General features: G+C 41.8%; 2 protein-coding genes across 2 annotated transcripts in view; one reads left to right on the top strand and one right to left on the bottom strand.

Moving 5' to 3' along the window:
- LOC147639267 (nuclear pore complex protein NUP35-like) overlaps window positions 1-8,408 on the top strand; it is a 34,790-nt gene extending 26,382 nt beyond the window's left edge. The window contains exon 4 of the mRNA XM_086789099.1: window positions 7,854-8,408. Coding sequence (XP_086645225.1) covers window positions 7,854-8,156 — 303 coding nt within the window. The 3' untranslated portion in view covers window positions 8,157-8,408. The remainder of the gene's footprint in view (window positions 1-7,853) is intronic.
- A 3,411-nt stretch (window positions 8,409-11,819) lies between these two features.
- On the bottom strand, window positions 11,820-18,876 carry LOC147639266 (thiamine-repressible mitochondrial transport protein THI74-like). Its single transcript, XM_086789023.1, has 8 exons — window positions 18,519-18,876; window positions 17,750-18,154; window positions 17,134-17,351; window positions 16,940-17,010; window positions 16,728-16,829; window positions 12,557-12,674; window positions 12,294-12,429; window positions 11,820-12,213 (listed from the first exon to the last, which is right to left on the bottom strand). Exons 1-8 carry the CDS (start codon window positions 18,597-18,599, stop codon window positions 12,151-12,153), a joined length of 1,194 nt encoding a protein of 397 aa, XP_086645149.1. The 5' UTR covers window positions 18,600-18,876; the 3' UTR covers window positions 11,820-12,150.
- Between the last annotated feature and the right edge of the window lie 2,422 nt (window positions 18,877-21,298).

Raw genomic sequence — 21,298 nt, 5'->3', positions numbered from 1 at the left:
CCGGGAGGCACAGGCACAGATGTGGGATCGTGTCAACGCCGGGGTCCGTTCGTTTATCTTCCTCAATTGCACATCGCGAGTAATCAATCATGTGAAGCATATGACGCTGGCCAGAGGTATATGGCAGCATTTGGCTTCTTGTTACAACAAGGTATCACCCATGAAGAAGATTTCCTTGGAAGTACAGATGTGGGTTATGAGCCCTGCAAAGTCGTTGATGATGAGGGAGCATATTAACAAGCTGCAGGCTCTTCAGCCTGAAGTTCTTCAGGCTGGGAAGGAGATATCGTTAGAGGACATGGCCATAACGTTGCTGTTGCATTTGCCCTCTCAGTACTCAGCATTTTACTCGTCTTTGGGTACCAGTGGCAGGCTCAACACCATCACATGGGAGGAGCTTGTGCCCATGGTCTTGGACCAGGAGGAACGATTCACGAACCCTCCTCAAGGTGGAGGTTCGGAGGCCTTAACTGGCCAACGGTTGAAAGGCCGTAACACGGGAAAAGGGAAGGCTTCATTGGAGAAGTCTTTTGAGAAGAAGTTTGTTGCTGACCGTGAGAAACTAAAGGCATAGATGACCTGTAATGATTGTGGTGAGAAAGGCCACTATTGGAGGCAATGTCCCAAGCGGAAGACCGAGAAGGGTGAAGATTCCTCAGCAGCAATCATGAAGACTCCGGCTTTTGTGCTCTTGGAGGTGATGGACACCGATGTTTCATTTTCTTCAGGCAGGGAGGAGGTTGGAGGATTCTCCGCAACGGATACTCGGGAGTAGATTCTAGACACAGTGGTGCTTCCAGGCACATGACTCCTTCTCGTTCAGATTTACAGGATCTCTGTAGGTATTCTAGTAACATTCTAACTGGGGATCCATCCACTATCCCAGTTCACAGTGAGGGCAGGATGGAGATAGTTCCCGATGGTAGAGGGGGGAAGCATTCCTCCCAGGTGTTGTATGTTCCATCACTTGGTTTTCATCTGTTGTCAGTGCATCAGGTTTGCAAGACTGGCGTACGGGTGGAGTTTGATGAGCATTTTGTTGCTCTCCGGGACAAAGCAACAGGCTAGGTGGTTTGGGAAGGCGGATCTACCCTTGAAGTGAGTACCTCCAAGATCTCCAAAATTGCCTAGATTTGGGTGCAAGTTTGAACCTCTTCCCACTTGCAATAGGTGCCTAGAATATATTGATTTGGATCCTCCTTTGACCATGATATACCATATGAATGATGGCTATAGCCTATAAGACCTTTGAACCATATGCCCATATTCCCAATATCACATGTATGATGTTTTGGTGTATTATTTCAACAGTGCCACATGGCACATAGGGTTGGACACGTTCCACCTCCAACCCACCAACCTCACTCAACTCCCTCTCTCTCTTGGACGTTTTGGTGAAGGCGCATCTCTCGACATGTATTGAAGATCTCCCATTGTTGCCATACAGCTGCACCTTCTGTTCTTACTAAACTGTATTGCTATACGTGATAGCACCTTGTGCTTCGAGTGTGGAACCTTTACTTTTTGGTAAATCTGACATGCCTGGACATATTGGTAGACATCTCTTCGCATCTTTGTTCAATAAAAGAATTTTTCTAACTTCTCCAAGGTACAATTGATACCTCGATGACCTCCAACAAGAGAAGAAGTTCTTGTCTTTTCTTCTTAGTACACATAGCCGGTTCTTGCAGAACAACTTGTCATCTTGTATTGTGTAATGACCCAGTTTTGAACTTAATGGAGTCCCGAATTTTGCCGAATTCACATATTGTGCCTTCATACTATCTTTTCCTTGAATTTCTAGTATAGTCGACTCTTGTAATGTTTGAATGGTTGACTTACAAGTAAGAGGGTCAGCAACATGGTTGTTCTTGCCAAGGACGTATTCAATCATATCTCCAAACTATTGGACGATTTGACTCCACCTGGCTTGTCTATCACTCCATTAGGCATGGTTTGCAACTATTTAAGTGCCTGATGATCCATCTTTACTCTGAATTCCCTTCTGGAAAGGAAAGGTTTCCAATGTTTGAGAGCTGTGATCATCTCTAAGAGCTCTTTGTCATACACCAAATAATTCTTCACGGTGTCATTCAGCTTGCGGTTATAATAAGTCACTGGTCTGTCCTCTTGCTGTAAAACGACGGCGATGGAAGGTTGCTAGCATGAGTGATAACCTCAAATGGGTCATCCCATTATGCTAGCTTGAGAAGTGGTGCTTTTGAGACCACTTTCTGTAATGCATGGAAGGCCTCAAGAGCTTTGCTCGCAATGGACACTTTCGAGGGACGTGTCTTCACGTCCTTAAGTACCTCTGTAAGAGGTGCTGCAAGGCGGGAAAATTGATCCATGTGGGTGTTGTAGGCCTGGCAAAGACCCACTAACGATTTGATTTCTTGAGCAGCCTGTACCTTGTCGAGGTCTAAGTGAATACCAGCCTCATTGATCACATATCCCAGATGATGGACTTCTAAGAGGCCAAATGTGCTCTTTTACTCGGTTAATGTAGAGCTCATTGTCTCGCAAAAGTTGCAAGACCTTCTTCCCATCTTGCTCATGTTGCTCTGTAGTGGCTGAAAAGATTAGTAAGTATATCATCCAAGAAGATGAATACACACTTTCCATTAGCTCAATAAATACTCGAGACATCATCTTATTGAACGTCGCTGGTGCATTGGTGAGGTCAAATGGTATCACAATGAACACGTAGTGGCCATGCTCGGTTCGAAAAGCTGTCTTTGGAATGTTGGCTATAAAAATATGAACCGGGTGATAGCCACTCTTGAACTTAGCACCATTTAGACACTCTAGAATGTACTCAGTTTTGGGCATTGGAAACTTATTTTTAATGGTGAGCCTATTGAGTGCCCTGTAGTCTTATCTTTCTTTTGCACGAATAGGATGGGTGCAATGAACAATCAAGATGATGATCCAGCCCGGAGTAACTGAGATAATTGTTGTTTTAGTCCTCCCTCTAGTGCCCCTTATGTGTGTGTGTGAGAGCATGTCTTGATACAAAGTTCTACACCCACTATTGGGCACTGATGACGTTAGTGGGGATGTCGTAGTATCTAGTCCATACTATGCATAATGGAGTTGATAGTTATATAGTCTTGTGGGTTGACTACCATGAGAATATAACATGCACGTTCCTAAAAGGTGAATTTGGGCATGTTCTTGGATTCATCTAGGTATATATATAGAAAGCCGATAGGAAAACTTATTGGGTGGCTTTGTCTCGGAGACCAACTCAATGCAATGATCCTTAGAACGAATGGGTGGGTGGTTGGGTGGGAGGTCATCCATCAACATGATTTCTTGGAAGTTTGGAAGGAGACCTGTCAACTTCTTTTCTAAGGTTGTTACTCGTTGAACAACAAACTGTTAAGCGCAAATATAAATCAATGCACACTCAGCTCTTTTCCTGAGAGCTCTCTGGGCCTAGACATGTGAAATGAGTGGGATTCCTTGAATGTCCATATCCTTGTGAATTATGACGGGATTAGGTAAACGTCAACAATTGTGAAGGTGTCGTGTTGCCAGTTAGGGATGGGCGCATGCTTTCGAAACCAATGGATGCGTCGCATCCTAGAAGTGATAAAACAATGAAATCTTGCTTAAATGTGGCCTTTTTAACATTAAACTGTTGAGCTTTATGAGCGGTGTGTGTGCGGAGACCAGGCGTGAACCTGTCCATGACTAAATTATGACACACTAATGTACAGCTCATCTTCGCAGCCAATTGTAGAGAGATGGTGTCCTCAAAGCTGCCCATGTCGAATAGGACAATGAAGTTGGGTACTCAGAGCCTGTGTGTGTGAACCAACTCTTAGTATGTGTTAATGTGTTTGTGTGTGTGAACAGCCACTTACAGATGTGTGAATGTGATAAGCAGTGATGTCACAGGCCTAGCCACGTGTCATTGCCCCAGTGTGTGATGTGTCAAAAGATAAGGCTAGAAAAGCATTGTACTCATTGAAGTATCACATCAATCAATAGAATCATTATTGAGTCGTGCATATATTACTTGCGAAGGGCTTTGTGTGAATATATGCTCTTATGTGTGTGTGTGTGTGGAGTGCGTGTGAGAGCATATCTTGATATAGAGTTCTACACCTACTATTGGGCACTGATGACGTTAGTGGGGATGTCATAGTATCTAGTCCATACTTTGTATAATGGAGTTGATAGTTATATAGTCTTGTGGGCTGACTACCATGAGTATATAACATGCACGTTCCTAAAAGGTGAATTTGGGCATGTTCCCGGATTCATCTAGGTATATATATTTTACTTGCAGTTTTGTGCAGCTCTCTAACCCCAATCTCTTCTACATGGTATCAGAGCTAGGGCTAGTTCATTGTAGGGTTTCTGCAACAAAGTTCTTGTCTCTACCTGCTGCCATCACCTTTGGCCACCGCACGCCTGGACCTCGTTTGCGCCACTAGTTCTACTCGCCACCTTATTTTCTCAGCCTGACGTGCCGCTCGTGTTTGCCCAGATCTCACACCTGCCTCTGAATACACCCATCGTTGCTGCCCTCTGCCACCTCCGCCCTACGCTGCTCTCTCTACTCAGCGTCTCGACCAGCTCGTGCTGGACTGCTTTCTTTGCAGCCCACCGTCATAGCCAGCCAACACATGGGCTTCGTCTATCTGCCACCTATGCGCCACTGTCATAGCCATCTCTATCGCTTCAACTTGTGTTACTTACGCAGCGCAGCCAAGGCCGATGTGTCTTTTCGCCTTCATCCCGTCGTAAGCTCTAAGAGAGCTTCACCTCCATAGTCTTTTGTACCTACGTCACCACAACTGCACTTGTCTCTGTGGCCATGGTCACACAGTGCTGTTGGTGACTTTTGCTCTTGTGTGCACACTAGACTCTTTTGCAGCATCATTGGCTGGTCTAAATGTGTCGACGCCGGCTGTCCGCTCAACAGGTGTGGTTGCAACAACTATGGAGAACGAGCATAGAAGTGCCTTGATCTGTTGCTAGCAATGGCTTTCCAATTGCATTGACCTTCTCCTATGACATCACCATTAGCATCTCATCTCAGCCTACCTCTGCCCCGACATCATGGCACTATCAATAGCAGCAATTGACAGATTCTGTGGCACCGGGTTCCCTACTTGGCAAACCAAGATGAAGCCCTTGTTGATGCAAGGGGGTGTATGGGAGGCAGTCTCAAGAGACGACCAAGATCCATGAGGTATTGAACCAGACAAACAAAAGACGTGGCGGCAACCCAATGAGAGAGCCATCACCCTGATTGGCCTAAGCCTTGTAGTTTCTTTGGTGCATATCACATAGACTTCAAATCCGCAAACAAGAAAATTTGGGTGAAAATGGAAGGTGTTGGAATGGATTCTTTCCCTATATAGAGGGGTAAAGTTGACCCCAACCCACTATGTGGGATAATAGACTGCCACATGGCATCGTGAGAAGCGGAGGGAAAGAATTCTTTTTTTTTGGGGGGGGGGGTGTTGGCATTGATTTCGTCACCTTCCTCTCCTATGCTGCCACGTGGCTGCCAATATCGCATATGTGGAATCGGGGTCAATGTAACCCCCTATAAAGAGATTATTGATCCCATGGTCTCTCTAATCCCCCACCTTTATTGAAGGTTCTCTTGAAGCTCAAGTTTTATGATCTCAAAATGAATGAAAATGAAGAGTTAAGTGATCACCTGGCCAAGTTTGGGTCAATAGTCTAGCAACTTGCTAGTTTTAAATGTGAGCCTGAAGATGAAGACAAGGTTGCTATACTCATTAAGAGTATGCGAGGGGTCTCTTGGTATATGAGAAGACTTTGGAAATCCTTCATGTGGTAGCTACAAACTGTGAAATCCTAGTGGCTTTGCTTCTCAAGAAGGATACAAGAAATAAAGAGGAACAACAAGCTAGCAGCAGCCATGACTACAAAAAGGCTTTTGTCGGAGCACAGAAATGGAAAAGCAATAAAAAGATCCAATGTAGGTACAACAAACAAATGGGCCAGAAAGAAGCAAACTGCTTTAAAAATCTTGGGAAAGAGCAAGAAAAGCAAATCTTGTTGCTGAAGATGAGGAGGGGCTGACTGAAGAAGTAGAGATAAGTGCAGCAACAGTCCAGGTCTCCCTCAATGAGGACTATGATTGGGCATTCTAGTTTTCTTGTGTGTTAAGTCAATAAGGGTTCTCTGCCCGTGCCCAGGTTGTCACCCGAAAAAGCTTTGTAAGTGTTTGTGTTTTGTGTGCCTTCACTTATAAAAGACTCCGTGTTATCCTTAATTCCTGTGAGGAGCTAGGAGGGTGTCAAAGAGCTGGCCTTGTTACTTCGGTCACTCGTTGATTGAAGGATTAGCATGGCTTCGGTCACTAGATCGCTCCTTTGCAGCATGTGATGGCGTTAGAAGGTAGCTACTTCCTTTACGTATTGGGTCTCACCACCTTCAACTCCGAAGGGGGGTTTGTTGGGTAATTGGAGCTTCGTGTGTGTGAACCGGCTCTTAGTATGTGTTAGTGTGTTTATGCATGTGAATAGCCACTTATAGCTAGATATTATGTGTGAATGTGTTAAGCAGTGATGTCACAGGCCTAGCCATGTGTCATTGCCCGAGAGTATGTGATGTGTCACCTCTCTGTCTCTCTCTCCCACGCGCACAGCATGGATCTGTCTGATCCCCCATAACCTGTCTGTGATCTTGTGTAGCTCTCTAACCCTAATACCTTCAACACCTTGTTTAGCCATTGTACAGAAATTGAGTAAGTTTTGGTGGCTCTTTTCTACATTTGGAGGTGTGCGATCCATTCTTGGCAGGCAATTTCAAGAAGTATTTTAGCGCACAGCCAAGTTGTGTCTAGAATCACCAAGGCATTACAAGGCTGAATACTCAAGTTCCGGGTAGCGGTGGACACCAAGGCATGTGTGTTTTAGGCTTCAGGCCAGGCTGGACAGTATATGGGCAGTGGGCATGTGCCCAAAAGGGCAGATCCAGGGTCAGCAAGCCAATAGGGGGATAATCCCTAATTTTTTCCTATTTTTCCCCACCCCCACCCCAATGTGAAATAGAGTTTTATTAGCTTTGTTGTCTATTAGTTTCACAAGGTTAGAGACTTTGGACACATCAAGTTCTGCTGCTGCATACCATATCGCACACACAGGGCCGGTGCAGAACATTCACCCTGTATTCTTTCAGCAGCTATTTTTTTCATTTTTCATGTTCCATACTCATGGATCACATGTACCATCTTTTTGGTCTCATAGACCCTTTGGGTCTTTCAAAGATGTTAATAACATCTCTCTTTTTCTCTCTCTCACACACACACACACAAACATGCATGTGTACATCGAAGGAGCCCAGGCCCTACAATCATGTGCACATGCACACTCATTACATGCATGCAATCACCCAGATTTTCATACATGCTCCTCTTCAGGCAAGTAGTGTTATTATATTGTGAATGGGCTCAATTCATTTTATTACGATAATTCATGGATTTGGAGGGAGGCTGATCAGGGATAGCGAACTTTGGGTTGTCTACGCAACAATGTTGAAAGTATGTTAGCATTATCTTGGATGGATGTCAAGTGCATGTACACAGCTATGATGTCTCCAAGTGCATGTACAGAGCTTTTATTTCTGTCCATTATTCAACTTTGAAAGTATGTTAGCAGTATTTTTGATGGATGCCAAGTGCATGCACACAGTTATGATTCATGTTCATCATTTTTTTAAATAGGACAATTGGCAAGACTGAGTGTAATATCATACATTCACTGTTATCTAATAATTAATGGTAGGTGCAAGGCAACACATGTTTTTAGAAGAACAATTTCCAAGAAAGTCATGTTCTTGCTTGTGCTGCTCTGTAGAATAAACAAGATGCCCAGAAAGCTCTCTACAAAAATGGTATGCAAATAAATGGAGCCCTTATTGTGGGAATCAAGCCCCTTGATCCTATGCAGAGACAAGCCCTTACCGAGAAAAGCCACAGGACTGTCTTCAATGTGCTGCCTCCCAAGACCCCAGCAAAAAGCGCGCTCCCTGCATCTGCGAAGGTCTCTGCTCGACCTTATTATTTGCAGCCAAGCGGAGGGTCACATGCAGCAGGGCCCATTGCATCACCTGCGAAGTCAATTGTCTCCAAAATTGTGGATCTTATGTTTGGCCTGTGAATTGAAACCCAACAAACAAATCGATCCATACAAATTCGGCATCCAAGACATTTAGTCATTTGAAAAACCATCTCATTATGTTTTGGTTGAGATGATTTATTTGTTTGTTTAGCTTACCCAGCTTTTATATGCTTTGGAATTTGTTGCAAAATTTCCAATCAGTTATAGAAATTGAGATGTGAATACTTTCAAATAATGTGGGAAAACACTGGTTTCAAATAATGTGGGTAAAGCATTGAAGTGCCCTTTGCCATTTAGGTATGCCATGAAGAAGCATGCCAGGTTGCTGCCAAATCTCTTATGCCAATATGAGATAGCCATGATAGTCTGTTTCAGCATCTCATCTGCTGGCTTCAAAGCTGAAGTAGATCCATATGTGGTTTGGAAAGACAGGTTATGTGACTTGGTTAGGTGACCTATCCTTTTATGTGGATATGTCACCCTTGCTGTGCTAAACCTCATTGAACATGGGCTAGGAAATGCTACCTCTAAAAGTCACTGGCTCGTTCAGCAAGGAATACCATAAGGTACCACGTGTAGTTGGCTCTACCAAGCACGTCGCTAATTAATAAACCGATGTCCCCAAGCTCCAACCTCGACCCCAAGGTGATGGGACCAAAAGCTTATGAGGATGGTTGCACATCTATCTCATGCTGTATGCTGTGCTTAAGCTCTTAGTGTTTCTCCAAATATCTTTGGGGTTCAAATTAGTTCTGTCAGGGGATTCTTATCCATTTTACAACTTTTTTGTATTGCGAGAGTAGGGCGTTTTTGAGTATTTGAACCCATGATCTGTAGGCAGCGAAGGCAAACCAGTTTAGCATGTAGCCCTATGCTTGGGCTTTTGCCTCTTCTTGTCATGATCTTTCCATCATTTGTGTAAGACATCTTGAAAGTGGAATTCAATAGTTTTGTATGTTCATGGTTTCTAAAAAGAAGTCCAAAGATCATTTGATATCCCATCTTTTACATTCTCTCAAAATATCAACATTCATTTACTATTATAACGTAAAACTTTTAGCCTATGCACATTTTAAGACAACATTGTCTTTGAAAGATCATGTATAATAATTTTCTTTAGCTAAAATTTATCACCCCTCAATGATGTACTTGAGAATTGCCAAAGCTTTAAGCTTTGCACTAGGATAATGAGCTAAATTTATCTATTGAATTCATAAAATTAACTATTGAATTCATGTGAAATTGTCTATGGAGTTGAAGCTACGTCAAGATTGTAAGTTATTTGAGGAGGCATTGTGCCATTAATCTAACTCCCAAGTCTTATGATGCATGACTCTTGAGTTTTTCTTTATGGTGGTTTTTTGATGAAGCTTCTTTATTGAGATCCAAGAGAGTGGGAGTGGACCGATGTTAATTCTCCCTTCTTTGCGTACATGCTCAGGAACTTTAGGCTTTCCTTGCCTTCGAGGATTCCTCCCCTCAAACCTCTTTGGGAAAACTATGATATCACATTGTCACCCCAAGAGAAATTTTGCATAGGATTTTGGTACTCAAAAGCAAAAGATCTTTGTTTTCATGATGTTATTTTTGAATGGTGGGCTTTTGGTTAATTAGTGGAGAGGATGGTGTAGACCTTGCTTGCCCTAGATGCTTCACTAGTAATCAGTTTGTTCAACATTGCATTTGGGGATGTAGAGTCTCCCAATTGATGTGTGGACCGCCTCATTAACAGTTCTAGGAGTTCATGCTCATGTATTTGCATTCATTTGTTCAGTCGTGGATTTGTATTGATTTGTTCATACATAATAGAAGTCTCTTTTTTAAGAAAGATTAAAGTTTTAAAAACATGATAACAAACCTTGAGAAGAGAATACTGCACTCAAGGAACTTCATGATTTGGAAGTTCATCTCTGGACCCTAGAAAACAAACCAAGCTTGTGAGCAAAGACCCCATGCAAAGATGAAATTGTTATGGAGGTTAAAGCAGTGTGATGAAGCAAAAGGTTCCAACATCAAGATGATGGTCAAGGAAGGTTTGAGAGAGCACCTCAAATCTAAATTCACCATTGAAGAAGAAAAAGAGCTAAGGTAGTTAAAGGCCCTTCAGTTTCGTGTGTGGTAGGTGGTTTACATGATGCATAGTACCGATGGATAGACATGAAAGGGGGTGCTTCGGTGAGTAACTTTGTGTAGTAGTGCCAATGATTAATTGAGAGGGGGAACAAACTTAAATGTACAAAGATATGGATTACTAAGGAACTTACCTTATACAACTTAAAGAGGAGTACAAAATTAGCCAAGGTTAGAGCAACTTGAAAAGAAGGCAAATGGGTAGCCTACCATGAAGGCAAAGCCCTCATTAAGAATTTCCATAAACCTAATAACAATAACTTGAAAAAAGACCAATAGGTTTTTAGTAAAGGTGATTTTACTTGATGCTCAACAACATTAGTATTCTCTTTTTCTCTAAGATTCCTTATCACATGAGGTGGACATAGAGATCCTATATGAGGTTTTAAATAATTTCCCTGCAAAGTGATTATACCATAGTTGGTACGTTATATTTAATTCTTACAAAAGTCCAATAGGGCATACGTTACATAAACTTTGTATTTCTTCGAGAATTAGGATGGGAATTATTATGACATTCATTAAATGATGGCACTTTACATTTAAAAAATCCTACAAATCCACACAAGCTATTTTTTGCCTTTGTTGTCTTGCAAGTGATGGCCTCTTTAAGTACACAAAAGGTTGTTACTTTTTCAAGCTATGGTATAGGTGCCAACTCAAATATTCCTAAAAGGCTTGCGTACCCAATAGATTATTCTTGATTCTAATAGATTTGTATATTGAATGGGCACACGTGAGGAGTACATCCTTCATTTGGGAGATGCAAACCTCTTCCCACTGACTCTTTACCATTGTTAAATTGAAAAATGAATCTTTTTTACTTTCTAACCATATTGCCAGGTATTTTATTTGGCCTTTTACACGCTTTTTTTTGTTGTTGTTGCAAAAGCACTGTTTTCTCTCTCACACACACACACATTCAAAAGCTAGCTAAGCCAACAGTAGGCTCTCTCACTCTCTCTCATGCGCACGTGCGCGCGCGCGCACACACACACACACACACAAGCTAGCTAAGCCAACAGTAGGCTTTTTTTTTTGGGGAATCTTCTAGGAGAACCCTTTGCCCTCCTTCATCACCATAGTGAATGTGTCCAGTTGCAGCAATTGTAAACCTAAATTTTGAACTCTAAAGTTGAACATGGCTGCACCCATAATACCGTAACATTTTAGCATCATAATGAGCGATTTTGCTGATAAGTCATGTTCAAGATTGAGTGCTTTATCGCTTGATACAGTGTGCCCATGTCATAACATTTCAACATCCCATGCTTGCAATGCAATCTTTCACACATATACAACAAGATTTTGCTACCTTCTAAGGTTTGCATTCTCAATCCTAATAATAATTCATGGCTCTTAGTAAATACTTTATGCCCCAAGATGCCTAAGCTTGTGAAAGCGCTTGTAATTTTAGCGATTATTGGGAAAAGTATTTTGTGTTAACATTGCTGCAAAAAAAGGACTCCAAATATTTAAATTTCACACATTATTTTCTTCTGAATTTACAGTGCACAAAATTGGTTTTGTTGCTCTTTATAATCCTCAATTCAACTGCACAGCCTCATGATCTTGATGTAGAAAATAACGTGGTGTTGAAAAAATAAAGAAGCCAAATTAATAAAAAAAGCCAAGACGCACACATATATGTATGTATGAATGTACATACATACATACATATATATGTATATATATGTGTGTGTGTGTGTGCGCGCGTGTATCATACATTGAATAATTTCCCAGAAAAAAATCTGCCACTTTTACCCATCTAAGGCCCAGGCTGCCAATAACTAAAATGAACAAGGGATGCCCTGAAGCCTCAAATGGTGGTGATATCAATGGTGAATACATTCCTATACCACCCAAATTCATTTTACACTTCCATGATAACAAAGGACATGTTCTAAAAACCAAGTCTTTGTGTACAATGCTCGGAAAAGTTGGCAATCACAAACCCAGCAAAAACCTGCTGAGAACCACTCGTAGCTCAGTGACACAGAAAAACAAGACACCCTCCCCTTGACACAATGCATTCAATTCCCTTACCTGCACTGAACCAAGAACATAAATGGATGAAAAGTAGCGCCCATGAATGAGAATATCAGCTCCCATGGCTAGCGGTATTGTCAAGGACATGCCAAGTGTGGCAACGAGGGGAGTTGTCCACACAACAGATAGCGCCCTGCCAGAGAAACACACACAATGATTTTGGTTGTAAACCCTGTAGAATGCTGCCAAACAAGCTGGCCTCACAAAATCAAGGTAAAGTGACCTCCAAATAGACTCTGGTCTTTGTTGGATATACATACCAAAAGTAGTCAGACAGAACGCTGCCCACAAAACCATTGGCAAGAACTACCTCATCCACTTTGAGTGAAGTGGGTACACTGAACTTGGGCTCTAGATGCAAGGCGTTCAGCGGCCACACTGTTTGCACCCCACAATTCCATGTCACAAATACAGGTAACAGTAGAAACCTCCTTGTAAACTTAAAACCTAATCAGCTTCAAAGTTGGTGCAACTATGGCAAGCACTACCACACTCGAGAGATGAGCGTTAGATTTAAGAAACAGGCTGTTAACAGTACAAGAAGACTTCTGCATGCACCTGACATCTCTTGGGCCCAATGACTGTCTCACTGCCCACATTTCCATTGGACTTATATGGCTTCAGCATCTTCAGCCTCTGGTTTTGACATGAGTGTCGAAATGTGAGGTCCAGAGAGGATGGGCTGAGGAATGACCATTATTGTGGGAACGGTTCTCTGAGCTCTTATCTTACTTATCCCGCAGTTGTTGGTGTCTATACCATTGGATCCCACCTTTTAGATGCAAGGCTCAACTGAAGCTAAGCCTGTTGCTCATCATATTTCTGCTGGTCCTCCTGATCATGGCTGGCTGTAGATTCCAAATCTTTAACCTTTTGAGGCTCGATTCCCTTCCAAAGCGATGATTCCACCTCTGTGGAAAGGAAGCCACCTGGGCAGGTGAACTTATTGAGTAGATTGGTCCTCCATTCAGGACAAGATGTTCTGCAAGTCCTGAGCTAGGGCTGCAAACTATTGAAAAAAGTTGATTCTTTACACTATGGGTTGACCTGACCCCAAGTCATGCAACCAACACTAAAGGATAACTAGAAAATAAGTATTTTGAGAAACCTAAGTTAAAATTGCAATTGGTAACTGAATGTGGATTTGCTTTGGAACCACTCAAGCCTTTGTAGCACAACAGCTAGAGGGAGAGAAAAGAAAGAAAAGGCCATGGTCTCTCCTGCAGACTATTATCCCCTATGAGAATCCGCCAGTACATGCTTGAGCCCTGGCCAAGGAATGGACTACTTTCTCCACTTAAGGAGATTCACATGCTTTTCAATTCCACATTGTCCAATTGCAGCGCTTAAGTGGGAGGAAGTCATCAATGCACGATTGGGAGGATAACCACAAAGCCCTTAGTTTACATGGCTAGACTACTGGTTTGGTTTAAAGAGACAATAGGAAAACTTCTCTCAGCCGCAAAACTAGCACGTAATTGACTACCTCCCCCTGTTTCAGAAATATTCTTCATGCTTCAGAAGACAATATGAAAACTGTCCAGTGGCCTCTCAATTTCAAAATATGGTACATTTTGTTAGCATTCATGGTGCCAATATGTGGAGCATGTGACGGAGGTTCAAGCCATGATAAGTTGGTGCATAGAGATAGAAAGTAAGATGGAGAGAGAGATAGAGATGTGATAGTAGGCAAGAGAGAGAGACTGCAAAACTCAAATGATGCACAATGTATTAGAACCACCCATGTACATGCTTTTATAGGCATCAAGCCTTATCTTTTGACCAAAACCAAATAAGGGTTGTTCACACCCAAAAGGGTGTTCACACCAACTAACTCCGAAATACCCAATAAAACCCTGTATCATGCAACCGGTATGATCTTGTAACAAGCAGCAAGTCCTTCTTTATACCTTTTCTTTTATTGAGTTAAAGCAAGGAGTATTTGCTTTGTTACTTTGGAGAACTTCTTTACAATGCAAACTTGACCAAGAAACAAACTTGACGACAGTTGACTGTGGAATGCCAAATGCAAGGATGAGGTAGACCAAACGTTGACTGAACCATCAAGCAGTCTGGAGACAACTTAGAAGCCACTTCGGGAGCCAATGTGTACACCCAGATCTGCTATGGGGATGCAGGACTGATGGCCGAATGCTGAAGAGGACTTCTTCTCTTGCCTTGAATTGTAGCACAATGAATGCTGAAGGTGTATGTGCAAGTCCGATGACTCAGGCACACATGAAAACTGCTTTGTTTCATTGCTGAACGATGAAAGAATGAGATGATTTATGCATGGCTGAAGGGTTGCTTATATATGCCTTTCCACATCAGGTCGGCTGGTCCATATGCTGTCGGCCTGTTTTTATATGCTCATGATATGCTGCAAATAGTCTTTTATGCAAGTGCTTCACACGTGTGGCATGTGAGTCCTTATCTGCTGGCCAACACTTGGCCATGAGTATGTGGCCAGATTCATGTGTTTAAACCTAAGGGCTATTGTGCCAAATCATTGTAATATTGTCTAGGTGCCTAATGAGCAGCCAAGTGTGGACATAGTTATTGGGTTTATTGGACATTGTCATTAGGGTTGGTAGAGTTGGTAGCCAACTCACCAACATTAGACACTCTAGGACTTAAGTCATACTGATTCATTGATCAATCAATCATCATTGAGTCATTGAGAAGTCACGAGCAGTGTTACCATTGAGTATCTCTACTCAGCATTTTATATACTTCATGTTAGTAATACATGGTAGATTAGGTCATCTCTCTCTATTGTGTATTGAGCATGAAGAAGTACTAGTTTGTTGTGCATGGGTTTAGGTGCTAATCGCAATCAATCAATCATAAACAGCAAGCACCCATGTTATACTGTCCACAACCTATGGTCCTTTGCACGACCTCTTCCCCTTCCACATATTGCTAGCTGCCATCCTCGGTCGGGTTCACACACATGCACGCTCCTAGACCTAGACTGGTGCCTGTACACCCGACTACTACAAGCCTAATAATTGCCCAGCACACCTCTACATCATTCCAAAGGGTTACAAATACGTGCAAGATATGCATTGAAATCGAGTGTGGGCCATGCACACTTGATGACCATGTATGGGACTTGTCACCTGACCATAATCCTCTATAGCATATCCCTGAACAAGGGATCATAAGGGACCAGGTAACCACCATTGCACAGATATGCCCACGTGGCATCCAAGTGCGGGATGCACGTGACGTGTGTTGCCAAGATCCACTAAAGGTGGATGAGTATGTGTGATGACATGTAATAACATGTGAAAGTCTGTCTTAAAAATCTCTTTAGGTGTCTAGCATTGTTTTGGTTTGACCCCAACGCTATTGAGTGTTGTATAGTATCCATCAAAGATAGAAGGCTCTTTTGGGATCGCATCATTACAGAGTGCAACTAAGAGAACTATTGGCTTGAGTCTGGGTCTTCCTCCGTAGTGTAGGGCGTCAAGGAGAAGACACAGGTTTCTAAGGGACTAGGTCACTATGGATGGTCGCCTCTCAGCCACCAAGTTGCTGCCTAGCTTCTCCCTTCACCGTGCCCATACTGCAGCAGGTTTCCAGTCTGCTCTACCACCGCAAATGCCGCTGCCACCTATTGCCACCCCACACAGTTGGAAGCTCTGCCCATTGTCCACACAACCAGCACCTCTCAGCTCTCCTGAGACCCATGTGCTGCCATCAACAGACCGCCACCTTGGTGGGTCACCCCTTGCCATCTTCCTACCTGTGCACACTGCACCCAGACTGTCCAGGTTCCTCTAAACGCCACCATCTTGCTGATTCTTCCACGAGCTATACTACGCTTTGATGTTTAGTGCTGCTGCAACACCAACATGCTCAGCCCACTCACAAGAAGATGACTTCACACATTACATTTGTTGTTTTGACACCAGCACGACAGCAAACTCATTTGGGTAATTGCACATTACTCAGGCAGTACATTCAACATGGATATCTAGTTCTTAATCAACAAACATTGGGGGTGATATCTCCTCATCAACGCATTGAAGACCCCTCTGTAAGCCAGCATCCATTACTGACTTCAGCCCAGCTCTCCCTGGCATCCAAGTTGAGATGAACGTCTCAATGGATTGAGCCAAATTTGAAGCACAACCGATTGATTCTCTAGGTGCTTGGTTACACTGGAAGAAGATCCCCTTAACAAGGGCTGGGGTATCTTTGCAAAAAGATAAAAAGGCACTGATCTACTGTTACATCAATGTGCTCTCTTAGTGCTTCATGGGACACATTTTTTCTTGCATTGAGACATGAAATGGAAAGTTTTAAGCTGTGATTATGTACTAGGTATTTGAGCTTGTTAAAAAACTGCATTGAAACCTAATATCATGTGTATTGAACTCCCTCAATTATCATTAAAAGCTAAAGAAACAAAACAGACCTCACCTAACCACCAAAGTCCAACTAGTGTGAAGAGGCCAATATAACCAAACACTTTCTGCACGTCCACACCCTCCCCCTCCTTCCCCACAAACTTTTTCAGCAACACTGTGACAGAAAACCACCAAAATGAGCTGATTTATATGATGGTTGTCATGAAACATGCTTATTAAAACGAAAAAAGCACACCTGTAATACGTGTGTCATTAGTGAATTACCAGTAAACAGACCATACGAGACCGCTGACAGTAGTCCCAAGATATCACCTGTAATTGAGTGTTCGCTTGATCTATAAATATAGTGCAGAGATGGGTGCAATTACAATTTGGAAGCATAAAAACACTCACTCTACAGAATAAAGATTCAAATCAAGTGATATATATATATATAGCATAGTTTAAGAAACACTTACTCAGTTGAAGGAACCTCTGCATCATCTGCTGCCCACGTCTTGCCGAGAGTCGTCATAAACACACCTGTGATACTAACAAACACAGCTACAATCTTGCTTATATTCAAAGAATCTTGGCCTAGGAAGGCCCCGAAGAAGAGCGTAAAAAGGCCCGATGTTGACGAGAGAATTGTTGTACTAGCAACGCTGGTACGGGCGAGAGCAGCATTTGATAGATACTGTCATGAGAAAAGAAGAGACATGCGCACTACATAAAACAATGTCTATTCAATATGGCTTCTAATTTGATGCGCATAAATATGCCAAGATCATGAACACGCCATGCCATCATGCATATCTTCAACATACCACCTCATCAACACTCCACATCATCATGCCACATCACCATGCATACGGATTAGCCATAAGCTTATTTGAGCTGGCTAAATCATAACAAAGAGTGCATGTTGAGAGCACGGCACACCTCTCCCATCGTTTATGTATGTGTACACGAAATTTTCACTGTCAAAACACCGTGTCGATGCAACTATATGCAAATGGATGCATGGAATTTTCGTTGTTAACATAATGAAGGTGTTGATGCAGCTATGCCCTATACAAAGAGTTTTTTGCTCACCTCAGTAAGAAACCAAAAAGGAGCTATACAGAAACTGTTCTTCGCCAAATCCCTCGGAGTTAGCTCAATGGGTTTCTCAGACAAGTTAGTGTTCTCTTGAGAATTGGCCACTCCTACTTCAACAGCATGATCCATGCCTTCTTTCAAGAAAATCAGATGCTGCAGATCAAAATCCGACCCTTGCAGCACAACGCCATTTGCCTTCAAGGGCGATTGTGGAATACTGGGATTCTTTAGACATATGATTTCGAGAGGGGTGTTGGGTACTTCATGTCTCAAAGAGTAGTGCCCAATCACACGAGAGTATATCCAATCCTTAGCAGCAGCAACTGGGAGGTAGACAACCATGAGGGATACGCCGAGGTATGTGAGGACAAAGGGATGTCTATATGCTGTAAATATGCTCTGCATTTTACAATTTCATGGAATTATTAGCATTTCTTAACATGTTCTCCATGTTTGTTTGATGAAAGACACCATAATTATCTATCATGTTTATTTAATAAAAATCACCATTTTCATTTGATAGAGATCACCATGTTTATTTCATAAAAAATCACCGTACTCATTTGGTAGGAATCATTATGTTTATTTGATAAAAATCATGCTAAAGACAATTTGGAGGAGAGAGGAGAGGGTGGCGAGAAGGAAGGAAAGGTGGAAGAAGCCATTAAAAATTTACGATTAAGAAATTAAATGAAATAACAGGATTCTAACAAAATCTTAATAGAAGCAGAAAATCGAGCACGGTGATGCAGGAAAGGAATACCTGTGTGACTTCTGCAGAGGTGACCCATATGAGCACGACGCAGCCGATGAGCAGCAAGCCTGCATTGTACTTGCACCCCATCGAAGGCGCGTGCAGTGCTGTTTGCAGAGAAAATTGGGGGCTAGAAAGCAGAGAACTGAGGGTTTCTGCTTCCTTCCGGAGATAAGGAGAGGGGGGAGAGGGGGAAGCTTTTTAGAAAAGGCGATCCGGAAATGATGTACGCCATAGTCGGAGCTGGCTTTACTCTCTGTATCGAACAGAGCCATAAAGCTGACTGCGGGACGAGCAGAAGGCCACGGCGAACTCTATACCGATGGGCACAAGCACGTTCGGGCACAGTTAGTTTTCAACAGTGCCCGTCAACAAGTGTGTTACCATGTTTTTATGGTTTGCCTAAGTCAACCACAAAGCTAAGGACAAAAGCATTTCTCTATTCGAGTCTCAAAACGAGCTTGCTCGTCTTTCACCCCGGTTCGAAAAACAAAAACCTAAGTCAATGACATCACATATTGAAAAAAATAAGTTTTTGGTATTTCATTTGGAAATCATACAAACCTTTGTAATTAGGTTGTCAGTTCATCCTCAGTGTTGCCACAAAGCACCTTGGACCGCTTTATAGAACGACTTCAGACTATATTTGAAAGAAGTGATCATCAACATGAAAACAAGGATGCTATTAAGTACATGTGTTAGAATTTTGAAAGCTATTGTCAAGAATAAGGTGGTGGATGCTCCAATGATTGAATATAAAAGAAGCCTCTCATCATAGAATCCTTGCAAACCAACAAGTTGACCAACATCACTCGCGTTGATGAAGTTAATCAATTTGACAATGACGACATCGGCTACATGTACTTCTTCATTGAGGACTTGCTATCAACATATCGACTAATTTCAAAGTGACTGCGCCATATCGTGTCAAAGGTTAGACGACTCTGTTATAATTTACTCTTCTATACTTTCATTGATTAAAGTGCTCATCTAAATAGGGGAATGTGATTATGGCTATGCTTATTTAACAATGATAGGGTAAGCATACCAAACACCACCATTCATAACATTAATCTTGAGCCACCCAAACATCCAAAGGGCAAATAACTATCACAAGAAAATTGAAAGCACCTAGTATATAGATTGAAAATTGTATGTGTGGGTGAATCAACCTAAAAAACTCAAGAAATCGGGTGTATATATCCTTGCAGTATGGTCATGGTAGTGCTAACTATCAAAGGGAAAACAGCCCATTAAGTAGTTTGAACAACATCAATTGTAAACTAAAAATAGATGTGATCAAGAGCTGCTTTGCAACATGCCATGGCAGCCCCAAAATATCATAGGGCAACTAAAACAACATCTGAATCAATAATGGCACATTGTGTATGGTCCTTTTCTTTTCTTTTCTTCCACTCATATACAAATACATTAAATAAGCGTAGCCATAATCATAGTGATTAACTTCACTAATGATTGGTGTTGGTTAAAATGTTGCATATTGAGCACTTGCCTTGTTCCTCACAATTATTCTCAAAATTCTAACAGCTTTACTTGTTATTGATGTGTTAAAGGATGATCAAAATCAGTTGACATGTAGGCTGTTATTGTTGTGCATGCTTTGGTTTACATCAATCTTCTATCATGTGTCACTAAACAAGCTAAATGTGTACCATTTCAATGTCACTTGAGGCATCGAACTCGAACACAATTCGTGCCGATGGTGATGTCTGATTCAACTGATTGATTGATTATGGGATGAATCTGGCTCTAAAGATATCCTTATAATGCTTCATAAAGAAGTACAATGGAAAATTTTTTCTTGGCACTTTTTAAGAAATTGGCTGTTCTACCAAAGAAAAGCACGTTAAGTACTACATAAAAAATAACACATCTTAAAAAGCATCCGATCTGTGTGTCTCATTAGCATATATTGCTTTTGTCCTCACGACATACCCATCATATTGGAAGAGATATAACCATATTGAATAGACGTAACTATCATATTGGAGCACGACATAACCATCTTGAATAGATGTACACTTCTTCCAAATTATTGGTATGTATGCATGCTTTTGTTGGATCAATTGACCTAGATGTACACTTTATCTAGATTGACATGTACACTCTATCTGGCTAAGTTACACACACATGCTTTTTGTGGAGCAGAAGAAGTAAGTAAAGAATGGCTAGTTCTAATGCCACTTTAGCTTCGGTATGTATATTTATCCAACAATTGGTGTGCATGGTATGCCAATGATGATCTCTAATTTGAGTAAGTGAACTTTGATTACTTATTATTTGAATCAAGCTGCCAAGATCTATTTATAAGGCACCATAAAAGGCAAAATGGAAAAGCATCATGGATGTGTGTAGCGTATGTAATTTTTGGTTTGGCATCCACACTCTCACTCTCTAATTCAAAATAGGCATACTCAGCTCTTGCCACGTTTCTTTTTTTTAGGAGATGTATCCTTCCTTTGATAGACTGGCACCTGTACTCCCTTCCTTTAAGAGGTTGATACAAGTAATCTTTCTTTTGGGCCCTTCCTGTTGACAAGTATTCTTTCTTTTGAAAAGTGAATACACATACTCCTTTTGGGATAAATACATGTACCATTCCTTTGACAAGTCAATATGCATACGCCTTTTTGGATAAATATAGGTACCATTCCTTTGATATGTCAATATGTATGCTTTTCTCATGGATTGATACGATATTCTTCCCTTATTGGATCAGTACGACATTCCTTTGATAGGTTAATACATATGCTCTTCTCATGGATCGA

This window comes from Cibotium barometz, chromosome 4, assembly GCF_041138505.1.
Source record: "Cibotium barometz isolate CiBa-2024 chromosome 4, ASM4113850v1, whole genome shotgun sequence".
Taxonomy (NCBI): Eukaryota; Viridiplantae; Streptophyta; class Polypodiopsida; order Cyatheales; family Cibotiaceae; genus Cibotium; species Cibotium barometz.
This window is presented reverse-complemented; position numbering and strand designations above follow the sequence as displayed.